The following is a 21,338-nucleotide window of genomic DNA, read 5'->3' on the forward strand; positions in this document are numbered from 1 at the left end:
ACCCAACTAAAAGAAATTGATCAGTAAATGCTTCCCCCTTTTATAGGATGTGGGCACTACTGGCAAGTCCACGTTTGTTGCCCATCCATAATTGCCCTTGAACTGAGTGGTTTGCTAGGCCCATTTCAGTGGGCAGTTAAGAGTCAAGCATGTGGGTCTGGGCTTTCAGGTAGGCCAGACCAGGTAAGGATAGCAGATTTCCTTCCCTAAAGGACATTAGTGAACCAGATGGGGGTTCCTTTTGCATAATCGATTCATGGGCCTGAATTTTTTGGGTGTCGGGTGGGCTCGGAGCGGGCAGGGGCGCTGGGGAAGCTGACCGCTGACCGCCGCCCGCATTCGACTCTGCACTGCGATTTCACAGGGGGTAGGCCCATTAAGGCTGAGTGCTACCTGTGCGGGCGGAGGGAGGGAGGAGGAGGGAGAGCCGGGCCTCGAAAGAGCGCATCAATCTCCCTGAGGCACGGAGCTGCTTCGAGGAGATTGAAGCACTTTTGGAAAAAAATGAATAAATGCAATAAAAATTCAATGAAACATGAGATGGGACCCGTTTTTAATTGCAAAAGAAAGCTTTTATTTAATTTGTATTAGCTTTAGGAAACCTTATCCCCCTCGTGGATGAGGTTCCCTAAAAAATGTAAAGGCTGCATTGGCCTTTGCGCCTGCCCCGCCAAGCGTTAGGTTGGACGGGCAGCATAAATTTCAACTTGATTAACTTCTTAATGGCCTTAATAGGCCTTTCAATTATCAGCGGGCATGCAGCCAACTCCGATGTGCGCCCACCGAACGAAATATCGCCACGGAGCATGGTGACATCGGGATGCACGCCCGACATCATCGTGCATCATTTTACGTTCCAGGGTGTCGGGCGCGTGCCCACACACCAAAGGTAAAATTCTGGCCATGGTCACTATTACTGAGGCTAGCTTTCAATTCCAGATTTATTAATTGCAATTAAATTCCGCCAGCTGCTGAGATGGGATTTGAACCCTTGATTACTAACCCAGTGACATTGCCACTACACCACCATCTCCCTCTACAGACCAATGGTCTTCTTGTGTGTAATAAAGGAACAAATTTGATATCGCTGAAAAGAGAGACATGTCGCTGAAGCTTCTCGTCTTGCACTCATCAGGACAAACACAAGAATACAAAATTTCAAACAATCACAACAATTTATACTACAGGAGGGAAGAGTGCTGATTGGTTGGTAAGTTGACTTTGATTGGCTGAGACATTGCCATGGAGAATGTAACAGGAAATGAGATAATTAACCATTGTCCAGGAGGGACCACAGGCATCTCTCTCTGTTGGAGAGAGCCTAGTGGTTCTATAGTTTAAGGGGCACCACTCCACATCAAGCACAGGGCAAGGTAAGGAAGCAATGGTCCATGAACTACCACAACTAGTACAGGGATTGAATCCACACTGTTGGTGTCATTCTGCACCACACTCTAGCCCACCTAGCTAACCGACCCCCATAGCAAAGGAACAATATCTTCCAATAGACCACTGCCTGATGGACTTGTGGTCAAGGGTGTTTCTCTGCATAAATCTTTCCATGAGGGACAGGTGGTACGGCACAGTCCAACTACTTGGAGCGTTCCGCGGCACCTTGGCCAGACCCATCCTTTGCAACACCGGTGACAGGTAGAACCTCAGCATGTAGTGACACTTGGTGTTTGCGTACCGGGGGTCTACACACAGCTTGATGCAGCCGCACACAAAGGTGGCCATCAGTATGAGGGCGATGTTGGGCATGTTTTTCACCCTTCATCTAGAGGCTTGTACATCTCGTCCCTGCGGACACGATCCATCTTCCACCTCCAGATAAAGCGAAAGATGGCTCAGGTGATCACCATCGCGCAGGAGTGTGGAATGGGCCAGACCTGCGCCACATACAGCAACACCGAGAGTGCCTCACACCTGATGACTAGGTTCTTACCCACAATGAAGAGGGAGCGTTGCTCCCACATGCCCAGTTTTCTTTTCACCATAGCCACTCACTCCTTCCAGTTTCTAACTCATGCCCTGGTCCCTCCGAACTATATCCCCAGTACCTTCAGGGCACATAACGTCCTAGAGGCCCTGCGGGAAAAGGAGAGGGTGGATCCTGTCGGATGATTCCCTGAGCAGACTGTCAATGTCATTGGGCAGAATGCCTCATTGCCAGAACTTTCCGACAAGCACCAAGATGTAGCTTGGCTGGTGGTGAGAAAGGCCCTCCCCGTCAGATCCTTCCTACATGCCAGGAGTCTCACCCCCTCCGCACGTTGCCCTCGAGGTGGCTGTGGTGGGGACGAGACCATTGTTCACCTCCTTGTGGATTGTGCCTTTGCGAAGAAGGTCTGGAGAGAGATGCAGTGGTTTCTGTCGAGGTTCATCCCGAGCAGTGCTGTGACACAAGACCCTGTGCTCTACGGGCTGTTCCCAGGGACACACACCGAGACAAACATCAACTGCAGCTGGAGGATCATCAACTCGGTGAAAGACGCTATTTGGTCTGCCCAAAACTTGTTGATCTTCCAGCGCAAAGAGTTGTCCCCGACCGAGTGTTGCAGACTGGCACATTCCAAGGTCCAGGACTACGTGCTGAGGGACGCACTAAAGCTTGGGGCAGCCGCCGCAAAGGCGCAATGGGGAAAGGTCGCTGTCTAAGACCTTTCTGCCATAGTGCACTGAGGGGCTGGGAACTGTATAGACCCCTCGGGCTGTACGGCTCACAATGAATGTATGCAGTGAATACTAAATGTACCATAATTGTATTGAAGCACCTCAGAGTGCAACATGATGTATGTTGACAACTCCAATACCGTTACACTGTCTGACTGTCTGTAATGACCATATTGAACTGATTGTAATATTCATTGATTGTATTGAAGCATCTGGTGATCCATGTGTAAAAGTTGAATGTGATTGCACTTTTTGTGATGGCCATTTAGAAATGTTTTGTAAAGTTCTTTCAGATATTTTATGAATTAAGTATATTTTTCCAAAAAAAAATCTTCCAATAGAATTCTAAATGATACCCAATGCTCACGTGTGGCATGGTCTGAGTTCACTGAGCCCTCAGACATGTCTGTCTATTTGCTGGGTTGTGATTGCTCAACATGCCTCACTGTCACAAGCTTGATGCTCAATTTCACATTTACCTCTTGGTAAACACCAGGATAAGGGGCGAGCTTAAAGGAGAGTAATTGAAACAAACTGCACAGGCTGGCAATGTGGAATAGTAGCAGCCACAACAGCAGCAACATCAACTTGCATGTATGCAGTGGCTTTAGCATGTGTCTGGAGTGCTTCCTTTGGCAGTACTCCCATTTTCAACGAGTGGGTTCACATCCCACTCCAGAACTTCAGGACAAAAATCCAAAGCTGACACCCCACTGTTGGAGGTGCTGGCTTTCAGGTGTGACTTTAAATAAAGACCCTGGCTGTTCTCTCAGGTGGCTGCAAAAGATCCCATTGCACTATTTTAAAGGAGAGCAGGGTAGTTATCCTCAATGTCCTGGCAAATATTCAACTCTGAATCAACACCACAAAAACAGATCGTTTAAACATCAGCATATTGTTGTCTGTGGGAGCTTGCTGTGCGCAAATTGGCTGCTGCGGTTCCCACAGTGCAACAGTGACTGCACTTCAAAAGTGCTTCATTGGCTGTAAAGTGCTATGTGGTATCTCGAGGTTGTGAAAGGCGCTATATTAATGCAGGTCTGTCTGCCTTCCTCCTAAAGCATCCTAAGGTGCTTCACGGGAAAGTGATCAAACAAAATTTGACACTGAAGCAAAGACAGAGCTATCAGGGCAGGCTTGGCCAAGGAGGAAGATTTTAAGGACGCCTTAAAGGAAGTGAGAGAGAGGTAGAGTCGAGACTGGAGGTGACAAAAGCACGGCTGAGGATTTAAGAGGCAGCTGGGCTGATTATTCCAGATCGGAAATGGAGTTGTGGGAAAGATGGGCACAGATCTGGGAGGTGATAATGTGTTCGAGGAATTTGAAGAAGAAAGAGAGGTTGGGAGTGGGGGGGCGGGGGGGGGGGGGAGGGGGCGGTATTTTGCAAAGACAGAAAAGTCAAAGTATTTTGTAGACATAATGGCTGTAATTTTCCGGTCCCGTCCGTGGTGGGAATCGTCACGGGTGGGACAGAAAACTTGACGGGCCAGCAAAAGGTCTGTTTGACTTCAGGCAGGAATTCCCAGTCCCATGGTGGCTGGGACTGGACAATCTCGGCCACAGTTTGTTGAGGAGTATTGGAAGTGTACTGCTGGTCCTGCAGCATCAGGGAAGAGAAAAGGGGAGCTAATGCTTCGATTGTCATAGAGGTAGGATTTTTGAAAACACACAACGCCCTGTCCACTATCTTTGTATTATCAGAATGCTAATCCAGCATTCAGTTTTGGATAAGCTGCAATTACCAGTGGTCCTCATAGCACCCCCCGTCACAAACTCCGTTCCCTCGCCACTGACTCCTTCCCCCAATCTGGCCAGGGTCTCGGGCTGAGCCAGACTATTCGCAACCTGGACATCCTATTTGACCCTGAGCTGAGCTTCTGACCCCATGTTCCCTCCATCACAAAGACTGCCTACTGCTACCTCCATAACCTTGGCCAATATAGGCAACGGTGTTTGTTCACCCCACAGCTGCCTGACCTGTTGGTTTATTTCCAACGGTTTTTGTTTTTTTGGTGAAAATTAATGGGTGAGATACCAGGATTACGTCTCTGTGAGGAAACACTGCACCAGTTCAACAAAAGTTCATGAAAAGATCTGTATGGAAACAAACACAGGAAACTACAGGGTTGAAAGTCTTCCGCCATTCTGTTGTGACTCCAGGAGTGTGCCAGAAAGTAGACTTTGATCCAGGCACACCTGCTTCTGAATTGCACAGGGGTTTCCACAAGCTTTTTTTTCCCATTTCTGTCACAGCGATCAACATTTGGACATCCTCTCATGGCTTCACCCTCCTCCCTATTTATTCTGTAACCTCCTCCAGCCCTGCAAATCAACAAAAATCTATTTTCCTCTGACTCCAGCCTTTTGTGCTGCCCTCCCTCCCTTTGTCTCACCATCGATGGCCATGCCTTCAGCTACCAAAGCCTTAAGCTCTGGAATTCACTCCCTAACCCCCTTTGCCTTATCTCCTGCTGCCCCACCTTTAAGACACTTCTTAAAACTTATTTATCTTTGACCAACCTATTGGTCACCCTCCCTAACATTTTCTTTGATGTCCATTTTTTCTCTTTTCTCCTCCTTCAAGACTGTACTTGCAAAGAGTTCTTAGTTTTCTTGTTTAAATCGACGTATTTACTCTGAGTTGAGATAACCCCATATCTCTTTCTAACCCAATCCCACCGGGCAGAATCCTTTATCCACACTTTAACTCTCTCTAGCCTTGACATCTTCAATCCCATGGGATTCCCAAGGATGCCACGCATAAACATCAACATTTCTGCTGCCTGCACCCCATCATATACCAAGTCTTGCTCACCCAGGCCTTTACTGATTCTATACTGCAACACATTATGTTTAAAACCCTTGTCCTCAGTTTAAAATTCTCCTCATGGGTTTGTCCCAGTCCATTGGCTCCAGTCCTACATCCTAACCCACTCCAACATGAAGAGATTTGTAAATGTAGACGAAGGTTTAGTCCACTCATGACCCCACCCTATATCTAACCGGCAGTTCTACCTGGTCTGGCTTATATGTCCCACACCCATGTGGTTGGCACTTATCAGCCCTCCAACATGGCCTAGCAGTTTGTACCAAACCACAGCATATTGGATAAAAGCGAGGGAAACCAGGCATGCGCAATAAATCCCGACCTGGCCAGCATTGCCCACACCTGCCAGTGACGGGTTGGTGAAGGTGGATGGAGCCAGGGACGAGGAGACCCAATGGCAGGAGTTTCTACATCCCCAACCTCTCAGTCAGCAGGTAGCGATGAGCGGGGATACCACATCACCAAGAAGTGTATAGATCACACCTGGGACTATGGTCCAAGATTACTGCCTGGACTTCCAGAGATTTTGTTGACAGGTGATGACATTTTGGTTCCCGTGCCTTGTAAAATATTGGGCGGAGATCACATCATAATAGAAGGTAAGTGGCTTTATAGGTAACTCTGGGCCTATGTGATCCCCTTGAATGGCTTTGATGGCTTGATAAGGTCTGAGAGGAATTTTCCACAGTACTATTCCATTATCAGTCCAGGTTTTTTTCCCCCTCTGTTTTGTTGCCTGCTGAAGAGGTTGGATAGCAGAGGGCGTGGGGGGAGGGGCGAAGTGTCTTGTTAAAATACTCAAGGCACCAAGGGTCTCCCCTGACCCAACTTCTTGCATGTTGGTATCCTGAAATTACAGATAGATGGCCTTTCTTTACCTGTATCCTGGGAGCAAGCTGGGATTTCCCAATCATTGCAGACTTGCATGGGAAAATCAAAACAATCAACAACTGTTTCATAGAATTTTATTAAAAATACCATTGGGCACAGTGAATGCGTTAGGAGCTTAAAATATGTGTAACAAAAACTAAATCTTTGTATCCACAGCGCAATGTATAAAGATGATTATGCTAAACAACTGTTTAAATTAAACACAGTGACATCTTCATTATGCAATATGACCCACAAACATGACTGCTGACATTCTGACTATGAATGCATCTCCCCTTTCAGTTCTCAGGGCTATTTCCGTTTTCATTCAGAGTTACTGGTCATCCAGGTGAAAAAGAATTACGAGAAATTATCTAAGACAGAAAAGGGACTTGCATTTCTATATATTTTTTTCATTTATAGGATCTGGGCATATTGCCCATCCCTAGTTGCCCTTGAGAAGGTGGTGGTAAGCTGCCTTCTTGAACCGCTGTAGTCCATGTGGTGTAAATACACCCACTGTGCTTTTAAGACGAAGTTCCAGGATTTTGATCCAGCGACTGTGAAGGAACGGCAATAGATTTTCATGTCAGGATGGTGTATGGCTTGGATGGGAACTTCCAAGCGGTGGTGGTGTTCCCATGTGTCTACTGCCCTTGACCTTCTAGATGGTAGAGGTCATGGGTTTGGAAGGTGCTGTCAAAGGAGCCTTGGTGAATTCCTGCAGTGCATCTTGTAGATGGTACACACTGCTGCCACTCTATAGCACCTTTCATAACCTCAGGATGCCCCAAAGCATTTTATGACCAATGAAATGCAGTTACTGTTGTAATGTAGGAAACACAGCAGCCAATTTGCACACAGCAAGCTCCCACAAACAGCAATGTGATAATGACCAGATCATTTGGGTTTATTTGGTGGTGTTGGTTCAGGGATAAATATTGGCCAGGACACTGGGGAGAACTCCCCTGCTCCTGCTATGAAATAGTGCCACGGCACTTTTACATCCACCTGAGAGAGGTATCAGTTTAACATCTTATTTTGAAAATGCACTCTCCAACAGTGCAGCACTCCCTCAGTACTGCACTAGAGTGTCAGCCTGGAAGTTTACACTCAAGTCCTGAGAGTGGACTTCAATCCACAAACTTCTGATTCAGAGACGATTTTGATACCCACTTAGCTGAGCTGGAAGGGGGTCTTTCCCATCCCTTTCTTTCTTTTGGTTGACCCCAGCTGACCCTGACACAGATCCACTCTCAAAAATGTCAGCGGACCCTCCACAGACTACTGCGGAGATACTTAGAGATGTTAAAGGAATGGTAGCATAGTGGGTATGTTATATAGAGTCCAGAGACCTGGAATAGTGATCTGGGTAAACCTGAGTTCAAACTCCACCAGAACAAGTAGTGGCATAGCGGTGATGTCACTGGACTGATGCCCTGGGGGAAAAGGGTTTAAATCCCATCACGCCTAATTCTGAAAAATGAAGCTAGTCTCAGTAATAGTGACCACAATACTATCGTTGATTGCTATAAAAACCTATCTGCTTCACTAATGTCCTTTAGGGAAGGAAGTCTGCTGCCCTTACCTGGTCTGGTCTACATGTGACTCCAGACACTCAGCGATGTGGTTGACTTTTAACTGCCCTCTGAATTGGCCGAGGAAGCCACTCAGTTCAAGGGCAGTTGGGGATGGGTAACCGATGCTGGTTTTACCAGTGACGCCCACATCTCATGAAGGAGTAAGGAGAAAAAAAGTTAGGGAGGGGTAATAAATATCTCGTGAATGAATAAAAGGGAAAAAAACGGACAGGCAAGTTTAGAAAATTATTCCACTTCCCTCAGACCTTTGGCCTCCGGGCTGCTTGTTCTCTGACAGCAGCCAGCAAGGCCTCAGAGTTGGCCAGGAGCACAGTCTCTTGGCACATTCCACTTACGTTGTGTTTCCATCACCCGGTGCCAGGAAATTTGGACAGATTTCTCCATCTGCTGCCCCAAAGGCAACTCAGGCCTTTAGCGGCCCCCTATTCAGACCACCAAAGGTAAATTCCAGGTGGAAAATCCTAAAACGGAAATATTTTTTGTCGCTGTACTGGAGAGAGTGGAATTGGAGAATTAAAACAAACGACAGCCAAACATCTCGACAGTGTAGAACTGACGGGGAGCAGCAAAAATGAATTCTTATTAAACTGGGAAATGATGTGAGGTCTCAGGAAATCACGTGGGTTGGCAGGTCCATCAGCTTTGTTTTGGCAAAAGGCAGACTCAAAATTGGATACTAATAAAATCCAGAACTTATTAGCAAAAAAAATACCCCATAAAACTTAAATCCTTGCTGATGGGAACATTTTCTGCTCTTCCGAGACATTGTGACCATCCAGCCGAAAAGAGGAGACGCTCATGGTTTAAGAGTGTTCATTATAAAAACTTGCATTTATATAACACCTTTAACAATAGTAAAACATCCCAAGGTGGTTCACAGGAGCATGGTCAAACAAAACATGACATCGAGTCGCATAAGGACAGGTGACCAAAAGCTTGGTCAAAGAGGTAGGTTACAAGGAGCTTCTTTTGGAGGAGAGTGATGAGGAGTAAGGTGGAGGGGTTTTGAGGAGGGAATTCCAGAGCGTTGGGCCTTGGCAGCTAAAGGCACAGCCGCCATTGCTGGAACGATGGAAGTTGGAAACGCTCAAGAAGCCAGGACTGGAGACCTCAGAAGATCAGGTCGTGTGGGGAGGGGTTTGAGGGGGGAGGTGGGGGGGGGTGGGGGTGGGGGGATGATGGTGGTGGTGGGGTCCAGGGCTGGAGGAGGTCACCGAGGTAGGGAGTGGTGAGGTCACCGAGACAATTTGAAGACAAGGATGAAACCACCAACTATTTACACGGGTGGATTAGAGGGTAGGCAATAGTGTTGGTACATGGTCTATACCTATAGTTTGGCGTGTTTAGTGAAGTCTTGCCAGACTGCAATATTCTGCTGACCATTTACATTTTTAAGCTTGTTTTTCTGAAACACTAATGTTTTTTTCTCAATTAATTTCTTTTCCATCTTCCCTGTCCTCCACTGCTCTTACTTGGATAATAGCACATCGCTCATTCCCACTGGATTCTCTTTAAAGTGCAGCCATTTTTTTTCAGAACATGAGTTCACACTGGGGTGGCTCTTGGATCCTCTAGGGTAGATTTATGAATTTTTTTTGCTTTGCCTGAATGCTGTCAGTCTCTTGTACTTTGGACTTAAGATTTGATCATTGAAGGCCAAAATTGCAATTGCTGTTTAGAATGAAAGAACTTGCATTTATATAGCCTCTTTCACATCCTCAAATTGCCCCAAAACACTTTACAGCCAATGAAATACCTTTTGAATTGTCGTAATGTAGGATAATCTGTCTTGGTTTTATGGGTTGAGGGATAAATATTGGCCAGGGCACTGAGAAGAACTTAAAGGAAAGCAATATACTGCGGATGCTGGAAATATGAAATAAAAACTGAATGTGCTGGAAAAGCTCAGCAGGTCTGGCAGCATCTGTGGAGAAAGAAGCAAAGTTGATGTTTCGATATGACATTTCTTTGGAATTCAAGAGGGGTAGAAATGTAATGGGTTTATGCTGTTGAAAAAGTGAGGGGGCCAGGTAGAACAAAAGGGGAGGTCAGGGATAGGTTAGTGGTGGCAGAGATTAAATGACAAAGATATCATGGAACAAAATGCAAAAGGAGTGATAATGATCGTAATAAACAAACAAAGCATTGGTCCAGAGTAAGTGTTAATGGCAGAATAAAGGACAGCTCTGCCTGAATTAAGCAAAGACATCAAAACAAAATAGAGGCTGGCACTTGACAAAAATAAAGAATCAAAATGGAGGACAGAGTTCATGGTCTGAAGTTGTTGGGACCAGAAGGCTGTAAAGGAACAGCACCTCATCTTCTGATCAGACATTTTACAGTCTGTATCTTGTTTTCATCACTGCACTAGAAACCTCACGATCACTGTATGTGGTGGGTCGTGTATTATCTGGCACAGGCATGATTAGCTGAATGGCCTCTTTCTGTGCTGCATCATTCTACATGAATGTAAAGCACCGAATTGGTGTCTTATTGTTTCCTAGTTTTTGAACTTGTTCTAAGGGATCTGGATATGGTTTGCTCTGTAAAAACCCAACGTATATTTTGCACTATTAGGGGGCAAAAGCCTTAATAATCCTCATAGGTTATCAGTCTTTGCTCACTTCCTGGTTCCACTTTCAGTTCCAATTCTAAACTCTCGGTTGCTTTCACCAAGCCCGCTCAATGTTGCAGTCCGATGGAGATATGTGTTTGGCAATTAGGGGCGATAATAACAGGGCTCCCACTCTGAGAACATACACACACTCTCCTCAGCCAACATGCCCATCGCACATTCATGGGGGAACATTCTTGTAAGTAGAACGCCAAAGGGGTTTCAGCACTTCATTGCACCAATCCCGTTCTTCACTTCACACCAAATGGATAAAATACAAAATGTAGAGAAATTTGCTCCAGTTATGAAGCCAAATGAAACTGGGTACCTATGAATAAAAAGACAGGGAAAAGTCACAAGGTGAGTAACCTTGATTTGTTATCTTTGGCTCTAGCTTGGTGCTTACAGTCCAAGTCAAAGCCTTTGAAAGCTCTTTGCACTCATAACAAAAGCTACTGTAAATAACATGTCTTGCTACTCAACCGTCCAATCAAAAATTATGCAACTGAATCACAGGGTGCAGGCCATTCTGCTCCTACAAGCACAGCTGAAATGATGCGTTAATAGTTCTTATTTTTGCAGAGAATCGCACTGCACTGTTAGCATTAAGTCAAATGTTGCAATATCAAAAACAATTTGCATTTATAGAACACCTTTAATGTATTAAAACATTCAGAAGTGCTTCATAGGAACACAATCAGATGAAGTGTGACACTGAGTCACATAAGGAAACATTTGAACGGGTGATCAAAAACTCAAGGGCATAGGTCTGTTCTGTTGAAGGGTCATTCGGACTCGAAACGTTAACTGTGCCCCTCTCCGCAGATGCTGCCAGACCTGCTGAGTTTTTCCAGGTATTTTTGTTATTGTTTTGGATTTCCAGCATCTGCAGTTTTTTTACTTTTATCATAGGTTTTAAGGCGTGTTTTAGAAGAGGAGAGGTCAAAAGGCTTAGTGAATTCCTCCCGTAGGTCATAGATAGCTGAAGGCATGGCTGCCATTGGTAGGGTAAAGGGAATGGAGGATGTATAAGAGACCAGAAATGGAGGAATGCAGGGCTCCCAGAAGGTTGTAGGGCTGGAGGAGGTTACTGAAACCGGGTGGGGTGATTTGAAAACAAAGACGAGATTTTTTAATTAGTGGCGTAGGGAGACTGGGAGTCAATGTAGGTCAGTGAGCACAGGGGTGAATGGTATGGGGTAGGATGTGGACAGCAGGGTTTTGGATGAGCTCAGCTTCAGACTGGCTGGGCAGAGGTTGGGAGACTGGCTGGAAGAGCATTTAAATTAAATGTACCACAGGTTAATAACACACCCTATGAATGACCTTCATGAAAAAGTCAACAAGTCTACAAGGAGAATATCCCAGTTTAGCGCACTAAGTAACTTCTCAATAAAATTATAAAGAGAATTAATTTGACTTCAAATTATTCCTGTTATCTACCCTGACAAGAGTTTAAAAAAATATTTAAGGAATGCTGTCAGGATTGGGATACAGTTCTGATGCCAAGGGCTAACAGTAAGAAATAAAATAATAATGTTCAAGGAAAGAAAAGAGGGAGTGTACCCACTGTCAAAATGATTTCACAATTTGATGATTATTTGGAAGCAACACTTTAAGATATCATTATCCTTAGAGTTTATAACTTGCCTGACAACTACATTCACAATACTGGATTAGTGGTATTCAAAACATCAAAGAACCTGATTATAATTCCTTAAAGTAAGAGGTAGAAGGGTAAGAGGGGAGTTAGGGAGAAATTTCTGGAACTCACTGCCTGAAAGGGTGGTTGAGTCAGAAACTCTCGTAATATTTAAGAAGTATTTGGATATTCACTTGCATTGCCATAGCCCCCAGGGCTATGGGCCAAGCGCTGGAAAATGGGATTAGGGTTATCAAATCTTTGTTGACCGATATGAACACGATGGGCCGAATGGCCTCCTTCTGTGCTGTAGGCATCTATGAATCAACAAATAGATAAAGCCATAAGAAAACCATACACTGATACAGCACAGAAAGAGGCTATTCATCCCATTATGCCCATGCCGGCTCTATAGTAGAGTTATCCAATTACACATTCCCCTGCTCTTTCCCAATAGCTTTCAAGTATTTATCCAAATTACTTCTTTCACCATACTTTCAGGCAGTGCAATCCAGATGATAAAGAACTTGTTGTGTGAACAAATGTTTCCTTATGTTGACTCTGGTTTTTTTGTCAGACACCTGAAACTTGTGCCCTGTGATTAGCAACCCCTCGGCTACTGGAAACTGTTTCTCCTCATTTACTCTATTGAACCCATTCTTGATTGTCTAAGAAGAGCAACCCCAATTTCTACAGTCTCTCCGCATAACTAAAGCTCCTCTTGCCTGGTGCCATGCTAATAAATCTCTCCTACACCTCTTCTAGGGCCTTGACATCCTTCCTAAAGTGTGGTACCTGGCAGTAAGCACAATGCTCCAGCTGAGGTCTAACCAATGCTTTAGGAAGAGTGAGCATAACTTCCTCTCTTTTGCATTCTATGTCTCCATTAACATGCCTTGTGCTTTTTTCGATAGCCCTCCTCGACTTGACATGATGCCTTCACACAACCACATGTTTGTCTGCTCCCTTTAAAATTGTGCTAATTAGTTTTTAGTCTCTTCATTCTTCCTACCAAAACGTATCACTTCAAACTCCTCTGTGGGAAATCCCGTCTGCCATGTGTCTCCCCGTTCCACCAATCTGTCTGTGCCCTCCTGAAGTCTGTTACCATCCTCCTCACTGTTTACTACATTTCTGAGTTTCAAGTCATCTGCAAACTTTGATATTGTGCTCTGTATAGTCAAGTTCAGGTTATTAATATGCATTAAAAAGAGCAGCAGTCCTAATACCAACCCTAGGGAAGAGCACAAGGCTAAAAAGCAACCGTTCACCACTATTTTCTGTCCTTTTGTCAATTCCCTGTCCATTCTGCCACCACCCCTTTAATCCCATAGGCTCTAGTTTTGCTGAGAAGTCTATCGTGTGGCACTTTGTCAAATGCCTTTGGAAAGTCCACCTGCACATCGACCGCATTATTGTATTCAACCCTTTCCATCACTTCGTCAAAAAGTCCAATTCTGTTAGGCAAACATGATTTGCCTTTAACAAATTGCTTTTCATTTCCTTTCATTGTCCCGTACTTTTCCAAGTGCTGACTAAATTTTGGTCCTGATTATTGCCATTAAAAGGTTCCCCACTAACAAGGTTAGGCTGACTGACTTATAATTTCTGGGTTTAATCTTGCCCCCTCTTATTGAGTAGGACTGTAACACTTGCAACCCTCCTTAGCCTCTGAAATTTCTACCCTTACATCTCTTACTATCTGAACCATCTCCTCCTTCAAGGTCTCCCATTGTTCATTGGTGTTCTGTCTGCCAATTCTTGATTCCAATCCACTTGGGCCAGATCCCTTTATAACTCACTGAAATTAGCCCTTAAGTATTTTTATGCTCGATTCTTCCTTGTCCATAATTATTCTAAACTGGATAATATTTATGATCACTGTTCACAGGCATCATTCACTCCACGTCATTCCCCAGAATTAGACCCAGCATTTCTTCCCTCCTTATTGAGCTGCAAACAAATTGATTAAGGAAGTTCTTTGGTGCACATTGGAAGAATTCCTCCCTCACTTTGCTCCTTAAATTGTTTTTTTTTATTCATTCATGGGATGTGGGCTTCACTGGTTGGGCCAGCATTTATTGCCCATCCCTAGTTGCCCTTGAGAAGGAGGTGGTGAGCTGCCTTCTTGAACCACTGCAGTCCATGTGGTCTAGGTACACCCACAGTGCTGTTAGGTAGGGAGTTCCAGGATTTTGACCCAGCGACGAAATTGTTACTGTCGCAGTGTCTCCCTCCTCTTTTTCTTTCCTTATCTTTTCTTAATAGCTTGTCACCAGGAACATTGTTCCCAAATCCTCCTCTTCTTTGAGCCAAGTCTCTCTTATTGCAGCTATATCATAGACCCATTTGGTGATTTGCATCTGAGGCTCAATAATCTTATTTATCATGATCTAGTGTTTTTTTGTCCCTCCCAGACCTCTGCGAGCCATATTTCTCCTTTCTAATGTTTCATCCTGGTGTGCAGGTCCCTCCTAAATTAGTTTAAAATGCAGAGCAAGATAACACCATTTGGTCCCAAAAAGCTCAATATTTCCAATGGTCAAATGGTCTCATGTTGCTCTGTATTAACAATTTAAAAAAAAACTTGTTCATGGGATGTGGGTGTCACTGGCAAGGTCACCATTTGTTGCCCATCCCAAAATGCCCGGTGAGAAGAGTTAAGAGTCAACTACATTGCTGTGGGTCTGGAGTCACATGTTAGGATGGGAGATTCCCTTTCTTGAAGCACATTAGTGAACAAGATGAGTCTATATGACAATCTACAATGATTGTCACATAGAAAATAGGAACAGGTCATTCAGCCCCTCAAGCCTGCTCCGCCATTCAATATGATCATGGCTGATCCTCTATCTCAACACCATACTCCCCATACCCCTTGACACCCTTGGGGTCTAGAAATCTATTTTCTTCTTAAATATTTTCAATGACTTAGCCTCCACAGCCCTCTGTGGTAGAGAATTCCACATGTTCACCACCATCTGAATAAAGGGATTTCTCCTCATTGTAAATGGTCTGCCTCATATGCTGAGACTGTGATCCCTTGTTCTAGGCGCCCCCCCCACCCTCCTCCAGCCAGGGGAAACATTGTCCCTTCATCCAGTCTGTCTATCCCTGTCAGAATTTTATATGTCACCATGACTGAGACTGGCTTTATATTCCAGATTAATTAATTGAATTTAAATTCCACCAGCTGCTGTGGTGGGGTGTGAACCCATGCCCCCAAACCATTAGCCTGGACTTCAAGATTATTAGTCCAGTGATGTTACCCCTACACCATGGCCACACCTTACACCACTGCCTCTCCTTTTGTTCATATAACTTGGTTTATCCTCCACCCATGGGTGGCCCTATGAGGGAATCTGCCATTTGCCTGTTAAGATGTTTCCACTTGTGGGGGAGTCAAAAGCTATGGGCTATAAGTATAAGATAGTCACCAATAATAGCACCCTAACAGCACTGTGGGCGTACCTAAATCACATGGACCGCAGCGGGTTCAAGGCTGGGAACAAATGCTGGCTTAGCCAGCGATGCCAACATCCTGTGAAAGAATAAAAATACCCAATAGGGTATTTAGAACAAACTTCTTTGCTCCTGGAGGGTCAGGCATGTGGAATTCCACCACAGGGCACAGTTCAGTGGAATGGCATAGATGCGTTGATAATACTGGATAATAGATTAAACACGTTGGGCAATGGCTTGTGGAACATAAACACTGCAAGGTCCGGTTGAGCTGAATGGGCCGTTCCTCAGCTGGATGTTCTATGTAATTCTATATAATTGATACTTAAAAAATAAAGACCTACCCCATTATCAGCTGGTAACTTTATGTAAGAGAGTCTTGATTTTCATGGATGAATTGGCTTTCTTCTAGTGCATTTTCTTCCCTGCGGAGGACCAAAAGGAGGATTGATTACTGTGATAACAGGAGCTTTTAAAGAACTTATGAACTTGTGAAAAGAACGTTTAAAGAATGTCATTTTACGTGTCAGTGAGCAGGCCCTATCCCTGCGTGCCGACCGGAAAAACCTGCCCAATGAATTGCAAATGACAAATGTGGCTAAGCTGGTTTAAGCTTTGTTTTAAATCGATTTCAGTAACATTTCCACGCAATTTAGTGCAACTGCACAGTGTCAGCGGGCTGCACTCTGAGCTGATAGTTGTGGGTTCAAGTCCCAATCCAGAGACTTGACTGTAAAATCAAGAATGATGGCCTACTGCCGTTACCAAGGGAGTGTCAGGCTATTGTACACGTCCGGTGGGATTTTCTGGTCCTGCCAGTGGCAGGCATCGTCGTCGTGTGGGCTGGACAGGAAAATTTGGAGAGCAGCCGAAAGTCAGTTGAAACCATGGGCAGGTTTTTCTGGTCGGCGAGTAGGGGCGAGGCCCGTTTTGCCGATGCGTAAAATGGCGCGGGGATATGCCGGGCGTGCGTCCCGACATCACCCCAATGTCGTTTAGATTTTCAGTTCGGCGGCCAATTCGGCTGGGCGCACCCGCCAAACTGTCAATGGCCTGTTAAGGCCATTAAAAAACTAATTAATCTCATTGATGGACCTGCCCGTCCAGCCTTAAGGTTGGCGGGTAGGCCGGGAGCCCTGGCGGGCCTCAGAAAAAGCACGGAACGGGCGGGATGAGGTTTCGTGAGGGCCATTTAAATCTTTAAGAAAGGTTTCAATAAAACCTATGCGCATGTCCCAACTTATGTGACAGTGTCACACGAGGGATAAATTTTAAACATGTTTATTAAAAGTTTTAAATCGGACCTGATCTCCCTGAGGCAGCACTTTGCGCGCGAAAGAGCACACTCCCGGCTGAGGGAATTCCCCCCCACCCCCGCCCTCCGCACAGGGAGCACATAGCGCTTCCTGGCAGACGTCACGCTGGGCGGGCTGTAATTGGCCCACGCACTTAAAATGGTTGTGACCCCCCCCCCCCACCCCTCCCCACCGATCGAGGGCGATGATTGGAAGGCTTCCTGCCGGCGCCCGCTCCCGCACTTCCCCCCACCGAAGGGGGGGAAAATGTTGCCCATGTCTGCTCTCTCAGGTGGAAAAAAACAAAAAAAGATCCCATTGCACTAATTCGAAAAAGAGCAGGGGACTTTATCCCGGGTGTCTTGTCCAATATTTGTCCCTTAAGCAACATTACTTGTAGAGGTTATCTGGTCATTATCACATTGCTGTTTGTGGGAGCTTGCTGTGTGAAAATTGACTGCTGTGTTTCTGACATTACAACAGTGACTATATTTCAAAAGTACCATATTGGTTGCAAAGTGCTTTGAGATGCCCTGAGGTGGTGTGAGACGCTACATAAATGCAGGTCTTTCTTCTTTATTGTGGGTGCGTACTACTCTCAGCTACTCCCAATGAAGGTTTCATAGAGTTAATATATTTCAGTCCTCTCTGGCTGTCCAATATCACCTCATATTCTGCAACCTGTCCTTGTGGTGACTGATGAAGCCTAATGTTTCAGGAAATGACCATCCACGGATTGAATGGCAGATGCTGGGATCAAGTGGGGAATTTTGATTTTTCAGGCGAGGCTTCCTCAGTAGATATTTACGTTCACTGATGCATTGGGCTTCTTGGTAAGAAGGTCCTTGGTGGTGTCATAAAGCTATGAATGTATATGTTATTGGAAAATATTTTTCTTTTAAAATAGAAGTTTAGCCTGTGTGGTGAGTCTTAATTGGATTAAAGCCAGCTAGCCTGGGTGCTTTGATGTGCACTAGTTTTGAGATGTAAGAGAGGTAGAGTGTATATGCATTTTTTGAACAGAGCATTCAAGAAGGCGAGTGAAATCTGGCACCTAGCGAGCAGAGACCAAAATACACCTCTTTCCAACTCTGTAACATCACCCCTCATCACCAGGGCGCTGGTTCCTCCAGGGAGTGCAGACAGAGCCAAGCTTCTGGCACCACAAGCAGCCTGTCTGTACAGGATGGGAGGAAGGGAGGAAGAGCAATAGTAATAGGGGATTCTGTAGTCAGGGGAACAGATAGGCGCTACTGTGGCCGTCAACGTGACTCCAGGGTGGTATGTTGCCTCCCTGGTGCCAGGGTCCGGGATGTCACTGAACAGCTGCAGGGCATCCTGAAGGGGGAGGGTGATAAGGCGGAGGTCATGGTACATGTTGGTAGAAAGAGGGATGAGGTCTTGCAGCAAGAATTCAGGGAGTTAGGCAGTAGACTAAAAAGCAAGACCTCTTGGGTTGTAATCTCTGGATTACTCCCAGTGCCACGTGCTAGCGAGCTCAGAAATAGGAGAATAGCGCAGATGAATACGTAACTTAAGAGTTGGTGCAGGAGGGAGGGTTTTAGATTCCTGGATCACTGGGACAGTTTCTGAGGAAGGTGGGACCTGTACAAGTGGGACGGTCTACATCTGAACCAGAGCAGGACTAACATCCTTGCAGGCGTGTTTGCTAGTGCTGTTGGGAGGAGTTTAAACTAATTCGGCAGGGGGAGGGGACACAGAATGTTAGCAGAATAGGGACACATCATAATACAGTAAAACAATCAAGTCAGAGGGAGTACAGCTGCAATAAGCTTCAAAGGAGTAAGGCAAGGCTGGACGGCCTCTACTTTAATGCCAGGAGTATTACTGGTAAAACGGATGAGTTAAGGGTGAGGGTTGACAGGTGGAATTGTGATATAGTAGCCATCACTGAGACGTGGTTGAGGGAGGGGCAGGATTGACAGCTCAACATTCCGGGATATAGAATCTTCAGGCGAGACAGGAGAGGAGGAGGCGTTGCATTATTAGTTAAGGAGTCAGTTACTGCAGGAAGGAGAGATGATATCTTGGAGGGGGCATCGAATGAAGCTTTGTGGGTAGAGCTTAGGAATAAAAAAGAGGCAGCCGCATTGTTAGGTGTTTATTATAGACCCTCAGATAGTCAGCGAGAAATTGAGGAGCAAATATGTGCACAATTTGCGGAGGTGTGTAAAACAATAACAATAGGGTAATTATATTAGGTGATTTCAACTTTCCCAACATTAAATGGGATATACATAGTGTTAAGGGCTTGGATGGAGTGGATTTCTTGAAATGTGTACAGGAGAACTTTTTAGGTCAATATGTAGAGGGTTGAACAAGGGATGGCGCAGTGCTGGACCTAATTCTGGGGAATGAAGCCGGAGAGGTGGCTGAGGTGGTGATGGTGCGGGGAGCATTTTAGTGATAGCGACCACAACATGGTACAATTTAAGTTTGTTTTGGACAAAAAAATAGACAAGTTGCAAAAAAATGTTTTGGATTGGGGGCGAGTGGATTTTAGTAAAATAAGGCAGGATCTGTCCAGGGTAGACTGGAAACAGCTACTTGTGGGGAAATCTACACAGGAGCAGTGGGGGGCATTCAAAAAGGAAATGGGGAGGGGACAGGCTCAACATGTTCCCTCTAGGGTGATAGGAAGGAGTAACAAGCCCAGAGAACCATGAACCAGAGATATTCAGATTACGATGAGAAGGAAAAGAGAGGCTTTTAGCAGGTACAAGGGAAGCAAATCTGCGGAGGCATTAGTGGAGTAAAGAAAGTGCAGGGTGGAGCTTAAGAAAGCAATTAGGAGAGCAAAGAGGGGATATGAGAAAGCTCTGGCTGGTAAAAGTAGGGAAAATCCCAAGATATTCTATAAGTATATCAATGGGAAGAGGATAACCAGGGAAAGAGTAGGGCCCATAGGGGACCAAGGGGGCAATCTATGGGTGGAGCCAGAGGACATCGGTAGAGTGTTGAATGAATACTTCACATCCTTCTTCACCCAAGAGAATGAGGATGAAGGTATCAAACTTGGAGAGAGAGACTGCGAGGTTCTTAAGCAAACTGATATAGGGAGTGACAAGGTATTGGAGGTGTTGGCAGGCTTAAAAGTGGACAAGTCTCCAGGTCCGGATGATTTGTATCCCAGACTGCTGAGGGTGGCAAGGGAGGAGATTGCAGGGGCTCTGACCCAAATTTTTAATTCCTCTCTGGCCATGGGTTAGGTGCCCGAGGACTGGAGAACAGCTAATGTGGTTCCGCTATTTAAGAAGGGTTGTAGAGGTAAGCCAGGGAACTACAGGCCAGTGAGTCTCACATCAGTGGTAGGGAAACTATTGGAGAAAATTCTGAAGGAGAGAATCTATCTCCACTTGGAGAGGCAAGGTTTGATTTGAGGGTAGTGCAGTTGATGTAGTTTATATGGATTTCAGCAAAGTCTTTGACAAGGTCCCACATGGGAGACTTATAAAGAAGGCAAATGCACATGGGATACAGGGTAATTTGATAAGGTAGATTCAAAATTAGCTTAGTTGTAGGAGACAGAGGGTGATGACAGAAGGATGCTTTAGTGACTGGAAGCCAGTGTCCAGTAGCATACCACAGGGATCTGTGCTTGGTCCCCTATTATTTGTCATTTATACAAATGACATAGATGACAATGTGGGGGGTAGGATTAGTAAATTTGCGGATGACACATAGATTGGCCGGGTGGTTAACAGTGAGGTTGAGTGTCTTGGGCTACAGGAAGATATAGACCGGATGGTCAAATGGGCAGATAAGTGGCAGATGGAACCCTGAAAAGTGTGAGGTGATACACTTTGGAAGGAGTAATTTGACAAAGAAGTATTCAATGAACAGCATGACACTAGGAGGTTCTGAGGGACAAAGGGACCTTGGCATGTGTGTCCATAGATCTCTGAAGGTGGAGGGGCATGTTAGTGGGGTGGTGAAAAAGGCATATGGGACACTTGCCTTTATCAATCGAGGCATAGATTACAAAAGTAGGGAGGTCATGTTGGAGTTGTATAGAACCTTAGTGAGGCCACAGCTGGAGTACTGTGCGCAGTTCTGGTCGCCACATTATAGGAAGGATGTGATTACACTGGAGGGGATGCAGAGGAGATTCACCAGGATGTTGCCCGGGATGAAACATTTAAGTTATGAAGAGAGGTTGGGTAGACTTGGGTTGTTTTCATTGGAGCAGACAAGACTGAGGGGCGACCTGATCGAGGTGTACAAGATTATGAGGGGCATGGACAGGGTGGATAGGGAGCAGCTGTTCCCCTTAGTTGAAGGGTCAGTCCTTTAAAAAGTACCTGGATGAGCACTTGGCATGTCATAACATTCA

General features: G+C 45.4%; 1 protein-coding gene across 3 annotated transcripts in view; it reads right to left on the bottom strand.

The window, feature by feature from the left end:
* The window catches only part of kitlga (kit ligand a), a 184,247-nt gene that overhangs the window by 55,500 nt on the left and 107,409 nt on the right, over positions 1 to 21,338 (bottom strand). Inside the window, exons 8-9 of one of the 3 annotated variants that reach the window (XM_078567766.1) lie at positions 16,034 to 16,114; positions 9,415 to 10,913 (exon numbers count right to left, since the gene is read on the bottom strand). In XM_078567766.1, the coding sequence (XP_078423892.1) occupies positions 16,054 to 16,114 (61 nt within the window). In that variant the 3' untranslated portion in view covers positions 9,415 to 10,913; positions 16,034 to 16,053. Of the gene's footprint in view, positions 1 to 9,414; positions 10,914 to 16,033; positions 16,115 to 21,338 lie in introns of those variants that run through there. The other 2 variants (XM_078567763.1, XM_078567764.1) reach the window with 2 other exon arrangements.

This window comes from Cetorhinus maximus, chromosome 22, assembly GCF_964194155.1.
Source record: "Cetorhinus maximus chromosome 22, sCetMax3.hap1.1, whole genome shotgun sequence".
NCBI classification, from domain to species: domain Eukaryota; kingdom Metazoa; phylum Chordata; class Chondrichthyes; order Lamniformes; family Cetorhinidae; genus Cetorhinus; species Cetorhinus maximus.